Source organism: Nothobranchius furzeri, chromosome 2 (genome assembly GCF_043380555.1).
Source record: "Nothobranchius furzeri strain GRZ-AD chromosome 2, NfurGRZ-RIMD1, whole genome shotgun sequence".
NCBI classification, from domain to species: domain Eukaryota; kingdom Metazoa; phylum Chordata; class Actinopteri; order Cyprinodontiformes; family Nothobranchiidae; genus Nothobranchius; species Nothobranchius furzeri.
Genome location: NC_091742.1, coordinates 51,963,661 through 51,980,766, shown reverse-complemented (window position 1 = coordinate 51,980,766; position 17,106 = coordinate 51,963,661). Strand labels below are relative to the sequence as shown.

The 17,106-nt window shown below is 45.7% G+C and overlaps 2 protein-coding genes across 2 annotated transcripts in view; both read right to left on the bottom strand.

Moving 5' to 3' along the window:
- Nucleotides 1-6,016, bottom strand: part of LOC107395384 (pneumococcal serine-rich repeat protein) — a 39,134-nt gene extending 33,118 nt beyond the window's left edge. Inside the window, exons 1-5 of the mRNA XM_070542043.1 lie at nucleotides 6,012-6,016; nucleotides 5,617-5,891; nucleotides 3,952-4,100; nucleotides 3,661-3,806; nucleotides 1,441-3,406 (exon numbers count right to left, since the gene is read on the bottom strand). Of these exons, the coding sequence (XP_070398144.1) occupies nucleotides 1,441-3,406; nucleotides 3,661-3,806; nucleotides 3,952-4,100; nucleotides 5,617-5,891; nucleotides 6,012-6,016 (2,541 nt within the window). The remainder of the gene's footprint in view (nucleotides 1-1,440; nucleotides 3,407-3,660; nucleotides 3,807-3,951; nucleotides 4,101-5,616; nucleotides 5,892-6,011) is intronic.
- A 75-nt stretch (nucleotides 6,017-6,091) lies between these two features.
- Nucleotides 6,092-16,056, bottom strand: LOC129154512 (mucin-2). The gene is made up of 7 exons (XM_070542039.1): nucleotides 15,973-16,056; nucleotides 15,451-15,503; nucleotides 13,316-13,645; nucleotides 12,998-13,177; nucleotides 8,727-12,492; nucleotides 6,333-6,394; nucleotides 6,092-6,257 (listed from the first exon to the last, which is right to left on the bottom strand). Exons 1-7 carry the CDS (start codon nucleotides 16,054-16,056, stop codon nucleotides 6,092-6,094), a joined length of 4,641 nt encoding a protein of 1,546 aa, XP_070398140.1.
- Nucleotides 16,057-17,106: the final 1,050 nt, after the last annotated feature.

Here is a 17,106-nt window from a genome sequence, read left to right as displayed (position 1 = left end):
CCATTTTCTTGATAGTGACATTAACATTTTGTGCTTTGCTTACTTTTCTATTTAGAGGCATCAACACAAAAAATAGCAATAATTCGATTCATCAAACAAAGTTCAGTCATTTTGGGGTACATTGCTTGAGAAAAAGTGATTCAGAATGCAAGCGAGGCTAAAAAATACAAGGATGGATGAAAACAAATAGAATGTCTACCCATCAAAAAAATAAAAGAAAATGAATTAAACTGTTCTCAGTCATGGATTTTGTCAGTATTTTCCTAAACTCTTTACTAGGGTCACAGGAAAGCTTCTGTTTACTAACAGCAGTCATTTGGCAAGAGGCAGGTAACATCTCATATAAGTTGGCAGATATGAGCTGGACAACAGAGAAACAACCGGTTTCATACACAGTCACCAAATAACCCGGTGCTTCTCAATTAGGGGAGGGCACAGTGGGGAGTTAATGGAGTGCAAGAGGCATGAGGACCAGTTATTATTACTGACTTTTTTCATGCTTGAACACCAAAAAACTCACTGGGTTTTGGCAGTGCACAGACTAATCAACAGTCTGCCTGTTAATTGAGGCAGAGAAGAAGCCTATAAAGACAGATACAGTTAGAAGAGCAGAAAGAGGAAAGGGCTAAGGCACCACAGTAATTGATGGTAGTCAACCAAAAGAGACCAGGCAATTCTATAAAGGCTGCATAGCTTGGATTTTGCATAAATACAGTCAGAAACTCTGTAAAGGCCATGGTGGCAGCTGGATGAAGAAAAAGCTTTTTGGGGCTAATCATGGACATAATTTTCACTTTAGAAGGGGGGGGATCTTTACATTATGCTCTAATGGGAAACAGGCTTCAACACAAACTGTTGTTTTCCGCTTGGTCCTAGAGCTCAACCAGTGTCAATTTAATATAGTGTAATATTGTTTTTGGATGGTAAAAAGTGCAGGGGTCAAAACATGACTTTGGAAAAAGTGTGTGTGTGTGTGTGTGGGGGGGGCATCTCCCCCCTGTCCCCACCCAAAATTATGACCATGGGGCTAATTATAATAACAGGCTTCCCTTCCTACCACAGGGGGTTGGGGGTTAAGTGGGGGTGACATACTGAGAACTACAGAATTAACCAAACATGCATGTGTGTGGACATTAACCAGAATATGCAGAGACAATGCATGCATGCATCAGGAAAACATGCAAACCATGCCAAGAGAAACCTGCTTTCTTTGAGCTGCAATGAAAAACTAAACGACCATGCAGTCCTTTTCCAGTAGTTGTTTTCCAATCAGAACATGCATCTGCTTGTAAATACTTAATTACAAAAGTTTACATTTTTGAAAATGTGAATCATTTTCCAAGAAAAAAATGTGTTAATTATTCTGATGTAAACATGTATCTTATTTTCTTTAGAAAATGCTCTAAAATTTTGGAAGATATTTTAAAGAGAAATACTTACAATTTCTTTTATTAGGAACTCCCGTGCTTTAAAGAGGCTGCTGTTTGGATTAAGCAAATCGTCAGAAAATGGAGAATCTGTAGATCTAAATGTAAGCCGCCTTGTTGTTGGAATTTGAATTGATGGGGCAGTCCTGGTCGCTGTTGGGGCAGCTGTGGTTGTTATTATGGCTGGTGTGGTTGGAGCAGCTGTAGTTGTTGGGGCAACTGTGGTTGTTGTTGGGGCAGCTGTGGTTGTTGTTGGGGCAGCTGTGGTTGTTGATGGAGCAGCGGTGGTTGTTGGAGCAGCTGTGGTTGTTGTTGGGGCAGCTGTGGTTGTTGTTGGAGCAGCTGTGGTTGTTGTTGGGGAAGCTGTGGTTATTGTTGGAGCAACTGTGGTTGTAGTTAGAATAGCTGTGGTTGATGTTGGAGCAGCTGTGGTTGTTGTTGTTGGGGCAGCTGTGGTTTTTGTTGGAGCAGCTGTCGTTGTTTTTGGTGCAGCTGTGGTTGTTGTTGGTGCAGTTGTGGTTGTTGTTGAAGCAGCTGTGGTTGTTGTTGTTGGGTCAGCTGTGGTTGTTGTTGGAGCAGCTGTGGTTGTTTTTGGTGCAGCTGTGGTTGTTGTTGGGGCAGCTGTGGTTGTTGTTGGGGCAGCTGTGGTTGTTGTTGGAGCAGCTGTGGTTGTTGTCGGTGCAGGTGTGGCTGTTGTTGGGGCAGCTGTTGTTGTTTTTGGTGCAGCTGTGGTTGTTGTTGGTGCAGTTGTGGTTGTTGTTGAAGCAGCTGTGGTTGTTGTTGTTGGGGCAGCTGTGGTTGTTGTTGGGGCAGCTGTTGTTGTTTTTGGTGCAGCTGTGGTTGTTGTTGGTGCAGTTGTGGTTGTTGTTGAAGCAGCTGTGGTTGTTGTTGTTGGGGCAGCTGTGGTTGTTGTTGGAGCAGCTGTGGTTGTTTTTGGGGAAGCTGTGGTTGTTGTTGGGGAAGCTGTGGTTGTTGTTGGGGCAGCTGTGGTTGTTGTTGGAGCAGCTGAGGTTGTTGTCGGTGCAGCTGTGGCTGTTGTTGGGGCAGCTGTTGTTGTTGTTGGGGCAGCTGTGGTTGTTGTTGGTGCAGCTATGTTTGTTGTTGTTGGTGCAGCTGTGGTTGTTGTTGGTGCAGCTGTGGTTGTTGTTGAAGCAGCTGTGGTTGATGTTGGAGCGGCTGTGGTTGTTGGTGCAGCTGTGGTTGTTGTTGGGGCAGCTGTGGTTGTTGTTGGGGCAGCTGTGGTTGTTGTTGAAGCAACTGTGGTTGTTGTTGGTGCAGCTGTGGCTGTTGTTGGGGCAGCTGTGGCTGTTGTTGGGGCAGCTGTTGTTGTTGTTGGGGCAGCTGTGGTTGTTGTTGGTGCAGCTATGTTTGTTGTTGTTGGTGCAGCTGTGGTTGTTGTTGGTGCAGCTGTGGTTGTTGTTGGTGCAGCTGTGGTTGATGTTGGAGCGGCTGTGGTTGTTGGTGCAGCTGTGGTTGTTGTTGGGGCAGCTGTGGTTGTTGTTGAAGCAACTGTGGTTGTTGTTGGTGCAGCTGTGGTTGTTGTTGGTGCAGCTGTGGTTGTTGTTGGAGCAGCTGTGGTTGTTGTTGGTGCAGCAGTGGTTGATGTTGGAGCGGCTGTGGTTGTTGGTGCAGCTGTGGTTGTTGTTGGGGCAGCTGTGGTTGTTGTTGAAGCAACTGTGGTTGTTGTTGGTGCAGCTGTGGTTGTTGTTGGTGCAGCTGTGGTTGTTGTTGGAGCAGCTGTGGTTGTTGTTGGTGCAGCTGTGGTTGTTGTTGGTGCAGCTGTGGTTGATGTTGGAGCAGCTGTGGTTGTAGCTGGGGTTGTTGTTGGTGCAGCTGTGGTTGTTGTTGAAGCAGCTGTGGTTGTTGTTGGTGCAGCTGTGGTTGATGTTGGAGCAGCTGTGGTTGTTGTTGGTGCAGCTGTGGTTGTTGTTGGGGCAGCTGTGGTTGTAGCTGGGGCAGCTGTGGTTGTAGTTGAAGCAGCTGTGGTTGTTGGTGCAGTTGTGGTTGATGTTGGAGCAGCTGTGGTTGTAGCTGGGGCAGCTGTGGTTGTTGTTGGTGCAGCTGTGGTTGTTGTTGGAGCAGCTGTGGTTGTTGTTGGTGCAGCTGTGGTTGTTGTTGGTGCAGCTGTGGTTGTAGCTGGGGCAGCTGTTGTTGTTTTTGGTGCAGCTGTGGTTGTTGTTGTTGGGGCAGCTGTGGTTGTTGTTGGAGCAGCTGTGGTTGTTTTTGGGGAAGCTGTGGTTGTTGTTGGGGAAGCTGTGGTTGTTGTTGGGGCAGCTGTGGTTGTTGTTGGAGCAGCTGAGGTTGTTGTCGGTGCAGCTGTGGCTGTTGTTGGGGCAGCTGTTGTTGTTGTTGGTGCAGCTGTGGTTGTTGTTGGTGCAGCTGTGGTTGTTGTTGGGGCAGCTGTGGCTGTTTTTGGAGCAGCAGTGGTTGTTGTTGGGGCAGCTGTGGTTGATGTTGGAGCAGCTGTGGTTGTAGCTGGGGCAGCTGTGGTTGTTGTTGGTGCAGCTGTGGTTGTTGTTGGTGCAGCTGTGGTTGTTGTTGAAGCAGCTGTGGTTGTTGTTGGTGCAGCTGTGGTTGTTGTTGGAGCAGCTGAGGTTGTTGTCGGTGCAGCTGTGGCTGTTGTTGGGGCAGCTGTTGTTGTTGTTGGTGCAGCTGTGGTTGTTGTTGGTGCAGCTGTGGTTGTTGTTGGGGCAGCTGTGGCTGTTTTTGGAGCAGCAGTGGTTGTTGTTGGGGCAGCTGTGGTTGTTGTTGGTGCAGCTGTGGGTGTTGTTGAAGCAGCTGTGGTTGTGATTGGAGCAGCTGTGGATGTGATTGGAGCAGCTGTGGTTGTTGTTGGGGCAGCTGTGGTTGTTTTTGGAGCAGCAGTGGTTGTTGTTGGGGAAGCTGTGGTTGTTGTTGCTGCAGCTGTGGTTGTTGTTGAAGCAGCTGTGGTTGTGATTGGAGCAGCTGTGGTTGTTGTTGGAGCAGCTGTGGTTGTTGTTGGAGCAGCTGTGGTTGTGATTGGAGCAGCTGTGGTTGTTGTTGGGACAGCTGTGGTTGTTGTTGGGACAGCTGTGGTTGTTGTTGGGGCAGCTGTGGTTGTTGTTGGAGCAGCTGTAGTTGTTGTTGGTGCAGCTGTGGTTGTTGTTGGGGCAGCTGTGGTTGTTGTTGGTGCAGCTATGTTTGTTGTTGTTGGTGCAGCTGTGGTTGTTGTTGGTGCAGCTGTGGTTGTTGTTGAAGCAGCTGTGGTTGATGTTGGAGCGGCTGTGGTTGTTGGTGCAGCTGTGGTTGTTGTTGGGGCAGCTGTGGTTGTTGTTGAAGCAACTGTTGTTGTTGTTGGTGCAGCTGTGGTTGTTGTTGGAGCAGCTGTGGTTGTTGTTGGTGCAGCTGTGGTTGATGTTGGGGCAGCTGTGGTTGTTATTGAAGCAACTGTGGTTGTTGTTGGTGCAGCTGTGGTTGTTGTTGGTGCAGCTGTGGTTGTTGTTGGAGCAGTTGTGGTTGTTGTTGGTGCAGCTGTGGTTGTTGTTGGTGCAGCTGTGGTTGATGTTGGAGCAGCTGTGGTTGTAGCTGGGGCAGCTGTGGTTGTTGTTGGTGCAGCTGTGGTTGTTGTTGGTGCAGCTGTGGTTGTTGTTGAAGCAGCTGTGGTTGTTGTTGGTGCAGCTGTGGTTGTTGTTGGAGCAGCTGTGGTTGTTGTTGGTGCAGCTGTGGTTGTTGTTGGTGCAGCTGTGGTTGTAGCTGGGGCAGCTGTGGTTGTAGTTGAATTAGCTGTGGTTGTTGGTGCAGTTGTGGTTGATGTTGGAGCAGCTGTGGTTGTAGCTGGGGCACCTGTGGTTGTTGTTGGTGCAGCTGTGGTTGTTGTTGGTGCAGCTGTGGTTGTTGTTGAAGCAGCTGTGGTTGTTGTTGGTGCAGCTGTGGTTGTTGTTGGTGCAGCTGTGGTTGTTGTTGGTGCAGCTGTGGTTGTAGCTGGGGCAGCTGTGGTTGTAGTTGAATTAGCTGTGGTTGTTGGTGCAGTTGTGGTTGATGTTGGAGCAGCTGTGGTTGTAGCTGGGGCAGCTGTGGTTATTGTTGGTGCAGCTGTGGTTGTTGTTGGTGCAGCTGTGGTTGTAGCTGGGGCAGCTGTGGTTGTAGCTGGGGCAGCTGTGGTTGTAGTTGAAGCAGCTTTGGTTGTTGGTGCAGTTGTGGTTGATGTTGGAGCAGCTGTGGTTGTAGCTGGGGCAGCTGTGGTTGTTGTTGAAGCAGCTGTGGTTGTTGTTGGTGAAGCTGTGGTTGATGTTGGTAAAGCTGTGGTTGTTATTGGTGCAGCTGTGGTTGTTGTTGGAGCAGCTGTGGTTGTTGTTAGAGCAGCTGTGGTTGTTGTTGGGGCAGCTTTGGTTGTTGTGGGGGCAGCTGTGGTTGTTGTTGGTGCTGCTGTTGTGGTTAGAGCTGCTTTGGTTGTAGTTGTGGCTGGTGTGGATGTGGTTGGAGCAAATGTTGTAGTTTTTGGGGCTGCAGTAGCAAATTTAATAGTTAGGTTAAATCTTCTACTTACTAGGTAACAACAAAAATTGAAAGAAATAAGACAAAAGCTGATTATTTCTTTTAAACTTAAATCAGTGTTCATAACACGTCATTGAAGATTGTGTTTTTGAAACAAATCTATATGGTTATTTTGTAAATCGATGCAGTTTTCCACGAAAGCCATTTTTCTATTTATTTTTCATACCTAGGATTTCCACAGTAATGTTGGTCGTGTCAATGGTGAAGTTGGTGATGGTTGAAGCTTCGCTGACCAACGCATTTACGATTGCTGTGTCATTTGGAACAGCTGTTGAATTAAAAGTTAGGTCCACAGTGTTCACGACTGACCCAGGTCTGCAAAAAGGAAGGGAAGATGTAAATAACGACTGATAATCTTAACATTGTGACAGAGTTCTTTATAATACATACCTGAAATGGGCTACTCTCAGAGTGAAAAAAATCTTTAATTGTCTGAAGAATATTGGTGTAAGCTGCAGAACAGGAAGAAAAACAATTAGTTTATAATGCATGTGACAAAAATGTGTTGTGCTTTCAATTATAGCAAATAATTTGTCATGTCCACGTTAAATTTACTGCTACATTTTCAATGTTCTGTTCTGTTTATGTGGCAAAACTGAAGAATAGTGCTTTAATAATAATACTTTTACTATTACTGCTACAACAACAACAACTACTACTACTAGTACTACTACTACTACTACTACTACTAATAATAATAATAATAATAATAATTTAAAATGATCAAAAGTTCAAACTACATTTAAATAAAGGCAATAAAATCCCTGTTTGTTAGCATCAACAAATTTCTGCCTGAAAGTATTCTGGATCATGGAGGGTTTTGTTTTTGTTTGCTTTTTTTAAGTATGGCAGTAAGTGTAGTTAAACATCATTGTTTTCCTTTTGTTTTGCCATGGAGATGTGTGCAAACTCTTTTCTTAATTGTGTCATTAACATTTTGCACTTTTATTATTTTTCTATTTAGATGCATCAAGAAACTTAAAAATATTGCTTTGAATCCTCAAAGTACTGTAAGTTTTAGCTTGACCGCTTGGGAAAAAGAGATACAGAATGCAAGTGAGGGTGAAAACTACTGCCAAAACATGGAATGGTGTACCCATCATTGCTACTATCTTTTTTCTTGCCTGTATACTAAAAAAGCTTCCAGTCACTAGATTTTGGCGGTGCACAGATTAAGCAACAGTCTGTTAAATGAGGCAGAGAAGAACCTTTTAAAGGTAGATACAGTTACTAGAGCAGAGAGAGGAAAGGGACGAGGCACTGCAATTGATGACTTTGGATTTTGTTTAAACACAGTTAGAAACTAGGAAAAGACCATGGTGGCGGCTGGTGATGAAAATGCTTTGGGGGGTTAATGTGCTAATAGGTTTTCCTTCCTAGCCCAGTAAGCGTGAAAATTGATGAATAGAAAACGATTACAAGTCCACCTTGATAATATATCAGTATATGTACCAGTAGGACTATCGGATTTCAAGATTATTGATGATGCAAGTGAGTCTGAAAAAAAAAAACCCCATCAGCTATAAGAGCTTAGCTTGACATTCTACTCAAATGTTATGTGATTATGGGCTTGGGTACTCAACATGGCTTTTAAGAGGGAGACCTCAAATTCTCCCGTGAGCTACTTTTATAATGATCAGGTCGAAGTAATCAGCAAGTTTTAGGGTGGGGGTCCTGCCACAGAGATTGGGGATGGAGTTGGAGTGACATAAAATAATTAAGAACTAGTGTATTAACTAAACATGCATTTCCAAAGGGGTTTGACAGAAAGCAACTAGACTTTTTTGGTTGTTTGAAGACATTTTGCTTCTCATCCGAGGAGCTTTCTCAATTTTGAGTGGAATATGGGAGAGTCAAGCTTATAAGCTGAGGCTGCCTAAATTTACTTATTGAGCAGAAACTACTTATGAGTACCCCTCCTCCCTATCCCCGGTTAGTAATTTTATTGATTAGATGCCGGAGGGTGTGACCTAGGTTAAAACTGTTTGTTAATTAAATTCAGAGCTGCAATATAGGTCCTGGAAAAGTAACACCTGAGGCCTCCTCCTCTATTTAATGTAGGTTGTTTTGCTGTTTGACGTAGATAGCTTTATAGCAGTTCTGAATTGTATTCCCCAATAGTTTCAGTCTAGCTCACACCCTCCTGCATATAATTGTAGCTTAAGAAAGCCAAGGAATGCAAAAGTCATTACACTGCCCGGCCATCTTTATCAATGTGCTAAAGGTCAACTGTCATGTTTCCAAACCAGAACACATGATCTGTTTACGACCTTTGCAATCCATGGCTTTCTTAGGCTACATAATAAATACAATCACTCCCAGAACAAATCAGGTGTAGGGGAACTCATGAGTAGTTTCTGTTCATTAAGGAACAATAGACATCTGCTGTTATAAGCTTGACCCTAAGCTAAGCTAAGTCAGAATTGAAAAAGCTCCTCAAATAAAAGCCGAAACGTTTTCAAGAAACCAAAGAAGTTCAGTTGAATTCATTTGAACCCTTTTATGAACCCTTTTAGATTACCATGACCTGATGACTGAGAACCGTCATTAGCAAACATGCATTTGTTTTGTGTGCAGAGATGAACCAGAATACCCAGAGAAAATGCATACATGCACAGAGAGACAGTATCAAACCTGCTTTCTTCAAGCTGCAAGGCAAATGCAGTCCTTTTCAGAACTCTTGATTACAAAAGCGTAAACTTTTGAAAATGTGAATATTATAAAATCGTTTTGAAAAAAGATCAGTGGAAAGTTTTGGAGAATGTATTAAAGAGGAATACTTACAAGTTCCTCTATTAGGCTTGCTCGTGCTTTGAAGAGTTCACTGCTTGGATTGTACAAATCCTCAGAAAATGCATCTGTAGATCTAAATGTAAGCTGCTTTGCTATTGTTGGACTTTGAACTATAGTTGGGGATACTGTGATTGTTGTTTCAGCCACTGTGGTTGTTGTTGGGGCTGCAGTGGTTGTTGTCCTTGTTGGGCCTGCAGTGGTTGTTGTTGTCGTCGTTGTTGGGGCTGTGGTCAGACTTGGAGCATATGTGGTTCTTCTTTGAGCTTTTGTGGTAGTAGTTGGTTCAGTTGTGGTAGTAGTTGGAATTATTGTGGTGGTTGTTGTTGTATCTGCTGTGGTCATAGCTGGAGCATCTGTGGTTGTTGTTGGTGAAACTGTGGTTGTTGTTGGAGCAGCTGTTGTTGTTGTGGCTGGTGTGGTTGTGGTTGTAGTTGGAGCTACTGTGGTTGTTGTTGCTGGAGCAGCTGTACTTGCAGTGGGAGCACCTGTGTTTGTTGGGATAGCTGTGGTTTTTGTTGGTTCAGTTGTTGTAGTTGGAAAAGCTGTGGTTGTCATGGGGGCTTGTGTGGTGGTTGTTGGAGCTGCAGTGGTTGTTGGGGTTGGGGCTGTTGTGGATGTAGTTGTAGTAGCTATGGTTGTTGTTGGAGCTGCAATGGTAGTTATGGTTCGAGCTGCTGTGGTTGTTGGTGGAGCAGTTGTGGTTGTAGTCCGAGTTGCTGTGAGTGTGGTTGGGGCAGCTGTGGTTATAGTGGGAGCAGCTGTGCTTTTTGTTGTGGCTGGTGTAGCTGTTGTTGGAGCAGCTGTGATTGTTGTTGTTTGAGCTTTTGTGGTAGTAGTTGGTTCAGTTGCTGTTGTAGTTGGAGCAGTTGTGCTTGAAGTCAGAGCAGCTATGGTTGTAGTTGGGGCGGCTTTGGTTGTTGTTAGAGCAGCTGTGGTTGTTGTTGGGGCAGCTGTGGTTGTTGTTGGGGCAGCTGTGGTTGTTGTTGGGGCAGCTGTGGTTGTTGATGGGGCGGCTGTGGTTGTAGATGGAGCTGCTGTGGTTGTTGTTGGAGCAAATGTTGTTGCAGTTGGAGCAGCTGTGGTTGTTTTTGGAGCACTTGTAGTTGTTGTTGGGGCAGCTGTGGTTGTTGTTGGGGCGGCTGTGGTTGTTGTTGGGGCAGCTGTGGTTGTTGTTGAGGCAGCTGTGGTAGTTGTTGGGGCAGCTGTGGTTGTTGTTGGAGCAATTGTAGTTGTTGTTGGGGCAGCTGTGGTTGTTGTTGGGGCATCTGTGGTTGTTGTTGGGGCATCTGTGGTTGTTGGAGCAGCTGTGGTTGTTATTGGGGCATCTGTGGTTGTTGTTTGGGCGGGTGTGGTTGTTGTTGGAGCAGTTGTAGTTGTTGGGGCAGCTGTGGTTGTTGAGGCAGTGGTGGTTTTTGTTGATGCAGCTGTAGTTGTTGTTGGGGCAGCTGTGGTTGTTGTTGGGGCGGCTGTGGTTGTTATGGGGGCAGCTGTGGTTGTTGTTGGAGCATTTGTAGTTGTTGGGGCGGCTGTGGTTGTTGTTGGGGCAGCTGTGGTTGTTGGAGCAGCTGTGGTTGTAGTTGGGGCAGCTGTGGTTGTTGTTGGAGCATTTTTAGTTGTTGGGGCGGCTGTGGTTGTTGTTGGGGCAGCTGTGGTTGTTGTTGGAGCATTTGTAGTTGTTGTTGGGGCGGCTGTGGTTGTTGTTGGAGCATTTGTAGTTGCTGGGGCGGCTGTGGTTGTTGTTGGGGCAGCTGTGGTTGTTGTTGGGGCAGGTGTGGTTGTTGTTGGGGCAGCTGTGGTTGTTATTGGGGCATCTGTGGTTGTTGTTGGAGCATTTGTTGTTGTTGGGGCGGCTGTCGTTGTTGGAGCAGCTGTAGTTGTTTTCGGGGCAGCTGTGGTTGTTGTTGGAGCACTTGTAGTTGTTGTTGGGGCAGCTGTGGTTGTTGTTGGAGCATTTGTAGTTGTTGGGGCAGCTGTGGTTGTTGTTGGGGCGGCTGTGGTTGTTGTTGGGGCAGCTGTGGTTGTTGTTGGAGCAGCTGTCGTTGTTGTTGGAGCAGCTGTCGTTGTTGTTGGAGCACTTTTAGTTGTTTTAGGGGCAGCTGTGGTTGTTGTTGGGGCATCTGTGGTTGTAGATGGAGCTGCCGAGGTTGTTGTTGGAGCAACTGTTGTTGTAGTTGGAGCAGTGGTGGTTGTTGTTGGAGCACTTGTAGTTGTTGTTGGGGCAGCTGTGGTTGTTGTTGGGGCGGCTGTGGTTATTGTTCGGGCAGCTGTGGTTGTTGTTGGGGCAGCTGTGGTTGTTGTTGAAACAGCTGTGGTTGTTGTTGGAGCACTTGTAGTTGTTGTTGGGGCAGGTGTGCTTGTTGTTGGGGCAGCTGTGGTTGTTTTTTGGGCGGCTGTGGTTGTTGTTGGGGCAGCTGTGGTTGTTGTTGGAGCAGCTTTAGTAGTTGTTGGGGCAGCTGTGGTTGTTGTTGGAGCATTTATAGTTGTTGGAGCGGCTGTGGTTGTTGTTGGGGCAGCTGTGGTTGTTGTTGGGGCGGCTGTGATTGTTATTGGGGCAGTTGTGGTTGTTGTTGGAGCATTTGTAGTTGTTGGGGCGGCTGTGGTTTTTGTTGGGGCAGCTGTGGTTGTTGGAGCAGCTGTGGTTGTTGTTGGAGAAGCGGTAGTTGTTGTTGGGGCAGCTGTGGTTTTTGTTGGAGCACTTGTAGTTGTTGGGGCGGCTGTGGTTGTTGTTGGGGCGGCTATTGTTGTTATTGGGGCAGCTGTGGTTGTTGGAGCATTTGTAGTTGTTGGGGCGGCTGTGGTTTTTGTTGGGGCAGCTGTGGTTGTTGTTGGGGCAGCGGTAATTGTTGTTGGGGCAGCTGTGGTTGTTGTTGGAGCATTTGTTGTTGTTGGGGCGGCTGTGGTTGTTTTTGGTGCAGCTGTGGTTGCTGTTGGGGCAGGTGTGCTTGTTGTTGGGGCAGCTGTGGTTGTTTTTTGGGCGGCTGTGGTTGTTGTTGGGTCAGCTGTGGTTGTTGTTGGAGCAGCTGTAGTAGTTGTTGGGGCAGCTGTGGTTGTTGTTGGAGCATTTGTAGTTGTTGGGGCGGCTGTGGTTGTTGTTGGGGCAGCTCTGGTTGTTGTTGGGGTGGCTGTGGTTGTTATTGGGGCAGTTGTGGTTGTTGTTGGAGCATTTGTAGTTGTTGGGGCGGCTGTGGTTTTTGTTGGGGCAGCTGTGGTTTTTGTTGGGGCAGCGGTAATTGTTGTTGGGGCAGCTGTGGTTGTTGTTGGAGCATTTGTTGTTGTTGGGGCGGCTGTGGTTGTTTTTGGTGCAGCTGTGGTTGCTGTTTGGGTGGCTGTGGTTGTTATTGGGGCAGCTGTGGTTGTTGTAAGAACATTTGTAGTTGTTGGGGCAGCTGTGGTTGTTGTTGGGGCGGCTGTGGTTGTTGTTGGAACATTTGTAGTTGTTGGGGCAGCTGTGGTTGTTGTTGGGGCAGCTGTGGTTGTTGGAGCAGCTGTGGTTGTTGTTGGAGCAGCAGTAGTTGTTGTTGTGGCAGAAGTGGTTGTTGTTGGGGCAGCTGTGGTTGTTGGAGCAGCTGTGGTTGTTGTTGGAGCAGCAGTAGTTGTTGTTGTGGCAGAAGTGGTTGTTGTTGGGGCAGCTGTGGTTGTTGTTGGGGCGGCTGTGGTTGTTATTGGGGCAGCTGTGGTTGTTGTTGGAGCATTTGTAGTTGTTGGGGCGGCTGTGGTTGTTGTTGGGGCGGCTGTGGTTGTTGTTGGGGCAGCTGTGGTTGTTGTTGGGGCAGCTGTGGTTGTTGGGGCAGCTGTGGTTGTTGTTGGAGCAGCTGTGGTTGTTGTTGGAGCAGCGGTAGTTGTTGTTGTTGGGGCAGCTGTGGTTGTTGTTGGAGCACTTGTAGTTGTTGTTGGGGCAGCTGTGGTTGTTGTTTGAGCGGCTGTGGTTGTTGTTGGGGCAGCTGTGGTTGTTGTTGGAGCACTTGTAGTTGTTTTAGGGGCAGCTGTGGTTGTTGTTGGGGCGGCTGTGGTTGTAGATGGAGCTGCCGAGGTTGTTGTTGGAGCAACTGTTGTTGTAGTTGGAGCAGCTGTGGTTGTTGTTGGAGCACTTGTAGTTGTTTTAGGGGCAGCTGTGGTTGTTGTTGGGGCGGCTGTGGTTGTTTTTGGGGCAGCTGTGGTTGTTTTTGGGGCAGCTGTGGTTGTTGTTGGGGCAGCTGTGGTTGTTGTTGGAGCAGCTGTGGTTGTTGTTGGAGCATCCGTAGTTGTTGTTGGGGCAGGTGTGCTTGTTGTTGGGGCAGCTGTGGTTGTTGTTGGGGCGGCTGTGGTTGTTGTTGGAGCAGCGGTAGTTGTTGTGGGGGCAGCTGTGGTTGTTGTTGGAGCATTTGTATTTGTTGGGGCGGCTGTGGTTGTTGTTGGGGCAGCTCTGGTTGTTGTTGGGGCGGCTGTGGTTGTTATTGGAGCAGCTGTGGTTGTTGTTGGAGCATTTGTAGTTGTTGGGGCGGCTGTGGTTGTTGTTGGGGCGGCTGTGGTTGTTGTTGGGGCAGCTGTGGTTGTTGGAGCAGCTGTGGTTGTTGGGGCAGCTGTGGTTTTTTTTGGAGCACTTGTAGTTGTTGGGGCGGCTGTGGTTGTTGGTGGGGCAGCTGTGGTTGTTGTTGAAGCATTTGTAGTTGCTGGGGCAGCTGTGGTTGATGTTGGAGCAGCTGTGGTTGTTCTTGGAGCACTTGTAGTTGTTGTTGGGGCAGCTGTGGTTGTTGTTGGGGCAGCTGTGGTTGTTGTTGGGGTGGTTGTGGTTGTAGATGGAGCTGCCGAGGTTGTTGTTGGAGCATCTGTTGTTGTAATTGGAGCAGCGGTGGTTGTTGTTGGAACACTTGTAGTTGTTGTTGGGGCAGCTGTGGTTGTTGTTGGGGCAGCTGTGGTTGTTGTTGGAGCAGCTGTAGTTGTTGTTGGAGCACTTGTAGTTGTTGTTGGGGCAGGTGTGCTTGTTGTTGGGGCAGCTGTGGTTGTTGTTGGGGCGGCTGTGGTTGTTGTTGGGGCAGCTGTGGTTGTTGTTGGGGCAGCTGTGGTTGTTGTTGGGGCAGCTGTGGTTGTTGTTGGGGCAGCTGTGGTTGTTGTTTGAGCTTTTGTAGTTGTTGTTGGGGCAGCTGTGGTTGTTCTTGGGGCGGCTGTGGTTGTTGTTGGAGCAGCTGTGGTTGTTGGTGGATCACTTGTAGTTGTTGTTTGGGCAGCTGTGGTTGTAGTTTTTTCAGTTGTTGTGTTTGGAGCTGCAGTGGTCATTGTTGAACCTTCTGTGGTTGTAGTCGTAGCAGCTGTTGCTGTTGGAGATATTGTGGTAGTAGGTTCAGCTGTAATTGTTGCTGTAGCTTCCTCCGTTGTGGATTGGCCAGCTGCGGTTTTGTTTTTCCACGTTATTCCCACTGTATAACATATAAGTTATTGTATTTTAGAGTAGTGCTCTTAATTTCTTTTTCACTACTAACATATTTTAAGTTCAAACTTACCTGCTATTATTAGTAGGATTTGCAAGATATTGATGACACCCATTCTTTTCACACCTGTTTCCCTCCTGTAATAATGTTAATAATTATTGTTTAATTAGATTCATGTGGTACTTTTCTAGGCTCCCAGATCACTCTTACAGAGAATCCATTTTTCATGCACATTTGACCCTTTACTGCACATTCTGCCTTACCTCGTGAGCTGGTGCTGTCCTATAAATGCAACTCATTGACTTTCACAAAAATGTTGAGCTAGCTAATTAATAGTTTTAATGCTCTGCCCACTACATCACATAGTTATTGTAGATCACTCATATGTAATGCCTTGTTGAGAAATATTTGTTGTGGGGTGTTTAGGATGCTGGCAGTAGTGATAACTTTATCCAGGAGAACTTTATTACAGGAGTTCGTGTACATCCATCATTCATCCAGCAGCATTTCTTGGGAACTCCCCTGGAACCTACTTCTGCATTTCTATATAAACACAAGCACAACCACTGCCACGCAGTGGTTCAGAACACAATATCATTTTGTTTAGGTCCCTTTAAACCAGTGGTCCACAACTGGCAACCCGCGGGCCAAATCCGGCCCGCCAGACCTTTCTGCCCAGCCGAACTGTTTGGGCCTGAGGGCCTCCAAATATCAATACCTTTAAAGAAACTTTAGAACACTGGCTACTACACCATGCAAACCTTTTTTATGTGATTCAAATGCAACTAAAACTACAATCAAAAGAGTGACCACTAATCCTTTATGTGTGAGTGTTTTTGCATTTATTTCTGTCTTGCTGCTCGAAATCAGATTGTACACACATGCTATCCACCCATGATGAAGCTCAGACCCTACTGATGCTAAACACAATTCTCACTACTCTCTACACCAGTGAACCTTAAATGGCGGCCCACGGGACACATCTGGTCCGCCAGACCTTTCAACCCGTCCCCCAAATATTACTGAATCAAGAATAGAGAATTTTCTACTATTTTTCTATATCAAATTAAACTAACTGAAATCAGCATGTAATCAAAAATTATTATAAACTCATAGACCTCAAGACACAACATCTTGGTAAACTTTAAACTCAACAACATCTTCAGACAGAAGTTGGTCCATGCAAAAGACAAGACACCCAAACAGAAGCTTAGTGGCGTTGTTTGTACAGTCCAATGCAGCGTGGAATGTCTAGATTGCTTCATAGAGCAAACCAAACAACTATGCAACACAACATAGGAGAGCCCCACCTCTTCAGGTCAACAATCTGCAGTCCACTTACACCCGAAGGAAAAGAGACACGCTTTTGAATATAAAAAAAGAAAACATTCTGAACAGAGAAGATTGATGGGTGGAGAGAGGAGTAAAATAAGCCATAAATGGAATGGGGGGAAAAAACTACATTAAAAAGAGAAGGAAGACTCGGGTTTCACCTCTCTAGTACACACAATGCATCTCTGAATCTAATCCCCAAACAGTTTCAGTCTAGGTCACACCCTTCTGCATTTAATCAATTTAACCCCCACACAATGGAGGCAAATGACTCATCAGCCAGAATTGACAAAGCTCCTCCAATGAGGAGCGAAATGTCTTCAAGAAAACAAAGAATTCCAGTTGCCTTTATTTGAACCTCTTTGGATCACCATGGCCTGGATGGCTGAGAATTTTCACCAGCATAGCTCTCATTCAACATTTCTTTTTTATTATTTAATGTGCAGCAGTTATACTGTATTTTAGAATTTTTAAGTATTTTAGAAGAGCATCTGGCGCACGGTGTCTGCTGGAGAAAAAATCTGGCCTTTGAACAAATCTTCTTGAGGACCCATCTGGAAGTTCATTCTATCCAACACCACCATCTAGTGGCTGATACATGTATTGTGCAGTTTTCACTACTTGCATATTTACGACCAAAAGAAACGCCTCTTGTTGATTAACATGCACCTCTAGCCGGCCAACAGAGCTAAAACACAATGTTTTACAATTATTATTCTCACATTGTGGGGTTTATTATACATATAGATTTTCAAGACTTACTTATCCACTAGAAAAAAATTCCTACTCTCTCTGTCTAGATACGTCCTCACACAATCTGTGATTGACATCTGTCTGTAAGTGGATGTCAGTCTCTATTGGCTAATGCTAAATGGCAGACAATTCAACTTGCAGTGGGCTCTATGGAATGGGGGATGGGCTTAGCAAAAAGAACAGAATGACATGTTGCCTACATTAAATCACAATACATGGTAAAACATTTAAGGACTTCTAAAAAACAAATCATACTTAATTCCTGAAAGGTAAAACTCCGGATTGTTGTGTTAAAGCATATATCTTAAGTTGCTTAAGAAACGCCTGCTTTAAGGTATCTTTATTTAAAAATAACACTATAGTATTTCACCAGTGTGCATATCAATTGTAGTATAAATATAAATGGAATCAATCAATGCCTTGTAAGATTGTCAAATGGGGAAGAAATAAACTCCGGTACCCCTATTTCAGGAACTAGAAGGGAACCAGATTAGAGCAGAGCTTCAGTCTGTAGGACTCTGGTACACCTGACTGTGGCTGAAAGCACGGGTGGGATGGGGCACTCGGAACTACATACCATATATGGAAATGGCAGCATTTGTTTCTGGAACTGAGGGGGATGCTATTTTCTGTATCTAAGTTTTTTGTTGTTGCTTTTTTCTAATCTTTATTGATAGCGGTCATTAAACACAATACAATTAAAACTTAACTATCCTACTTTGTTGATTTTACTTCTATCCCAAATTGTTTTTCCACAAAATACTTTCCCATCAATATTACAACAATCGTAGTTCAATTGTCAGCTTATGAGTCAGAAAAATAGATAAAGGGTAATTCCCACTAATTTTTTAACCCCTTGACCCTTTGATTTGTTCTCATTT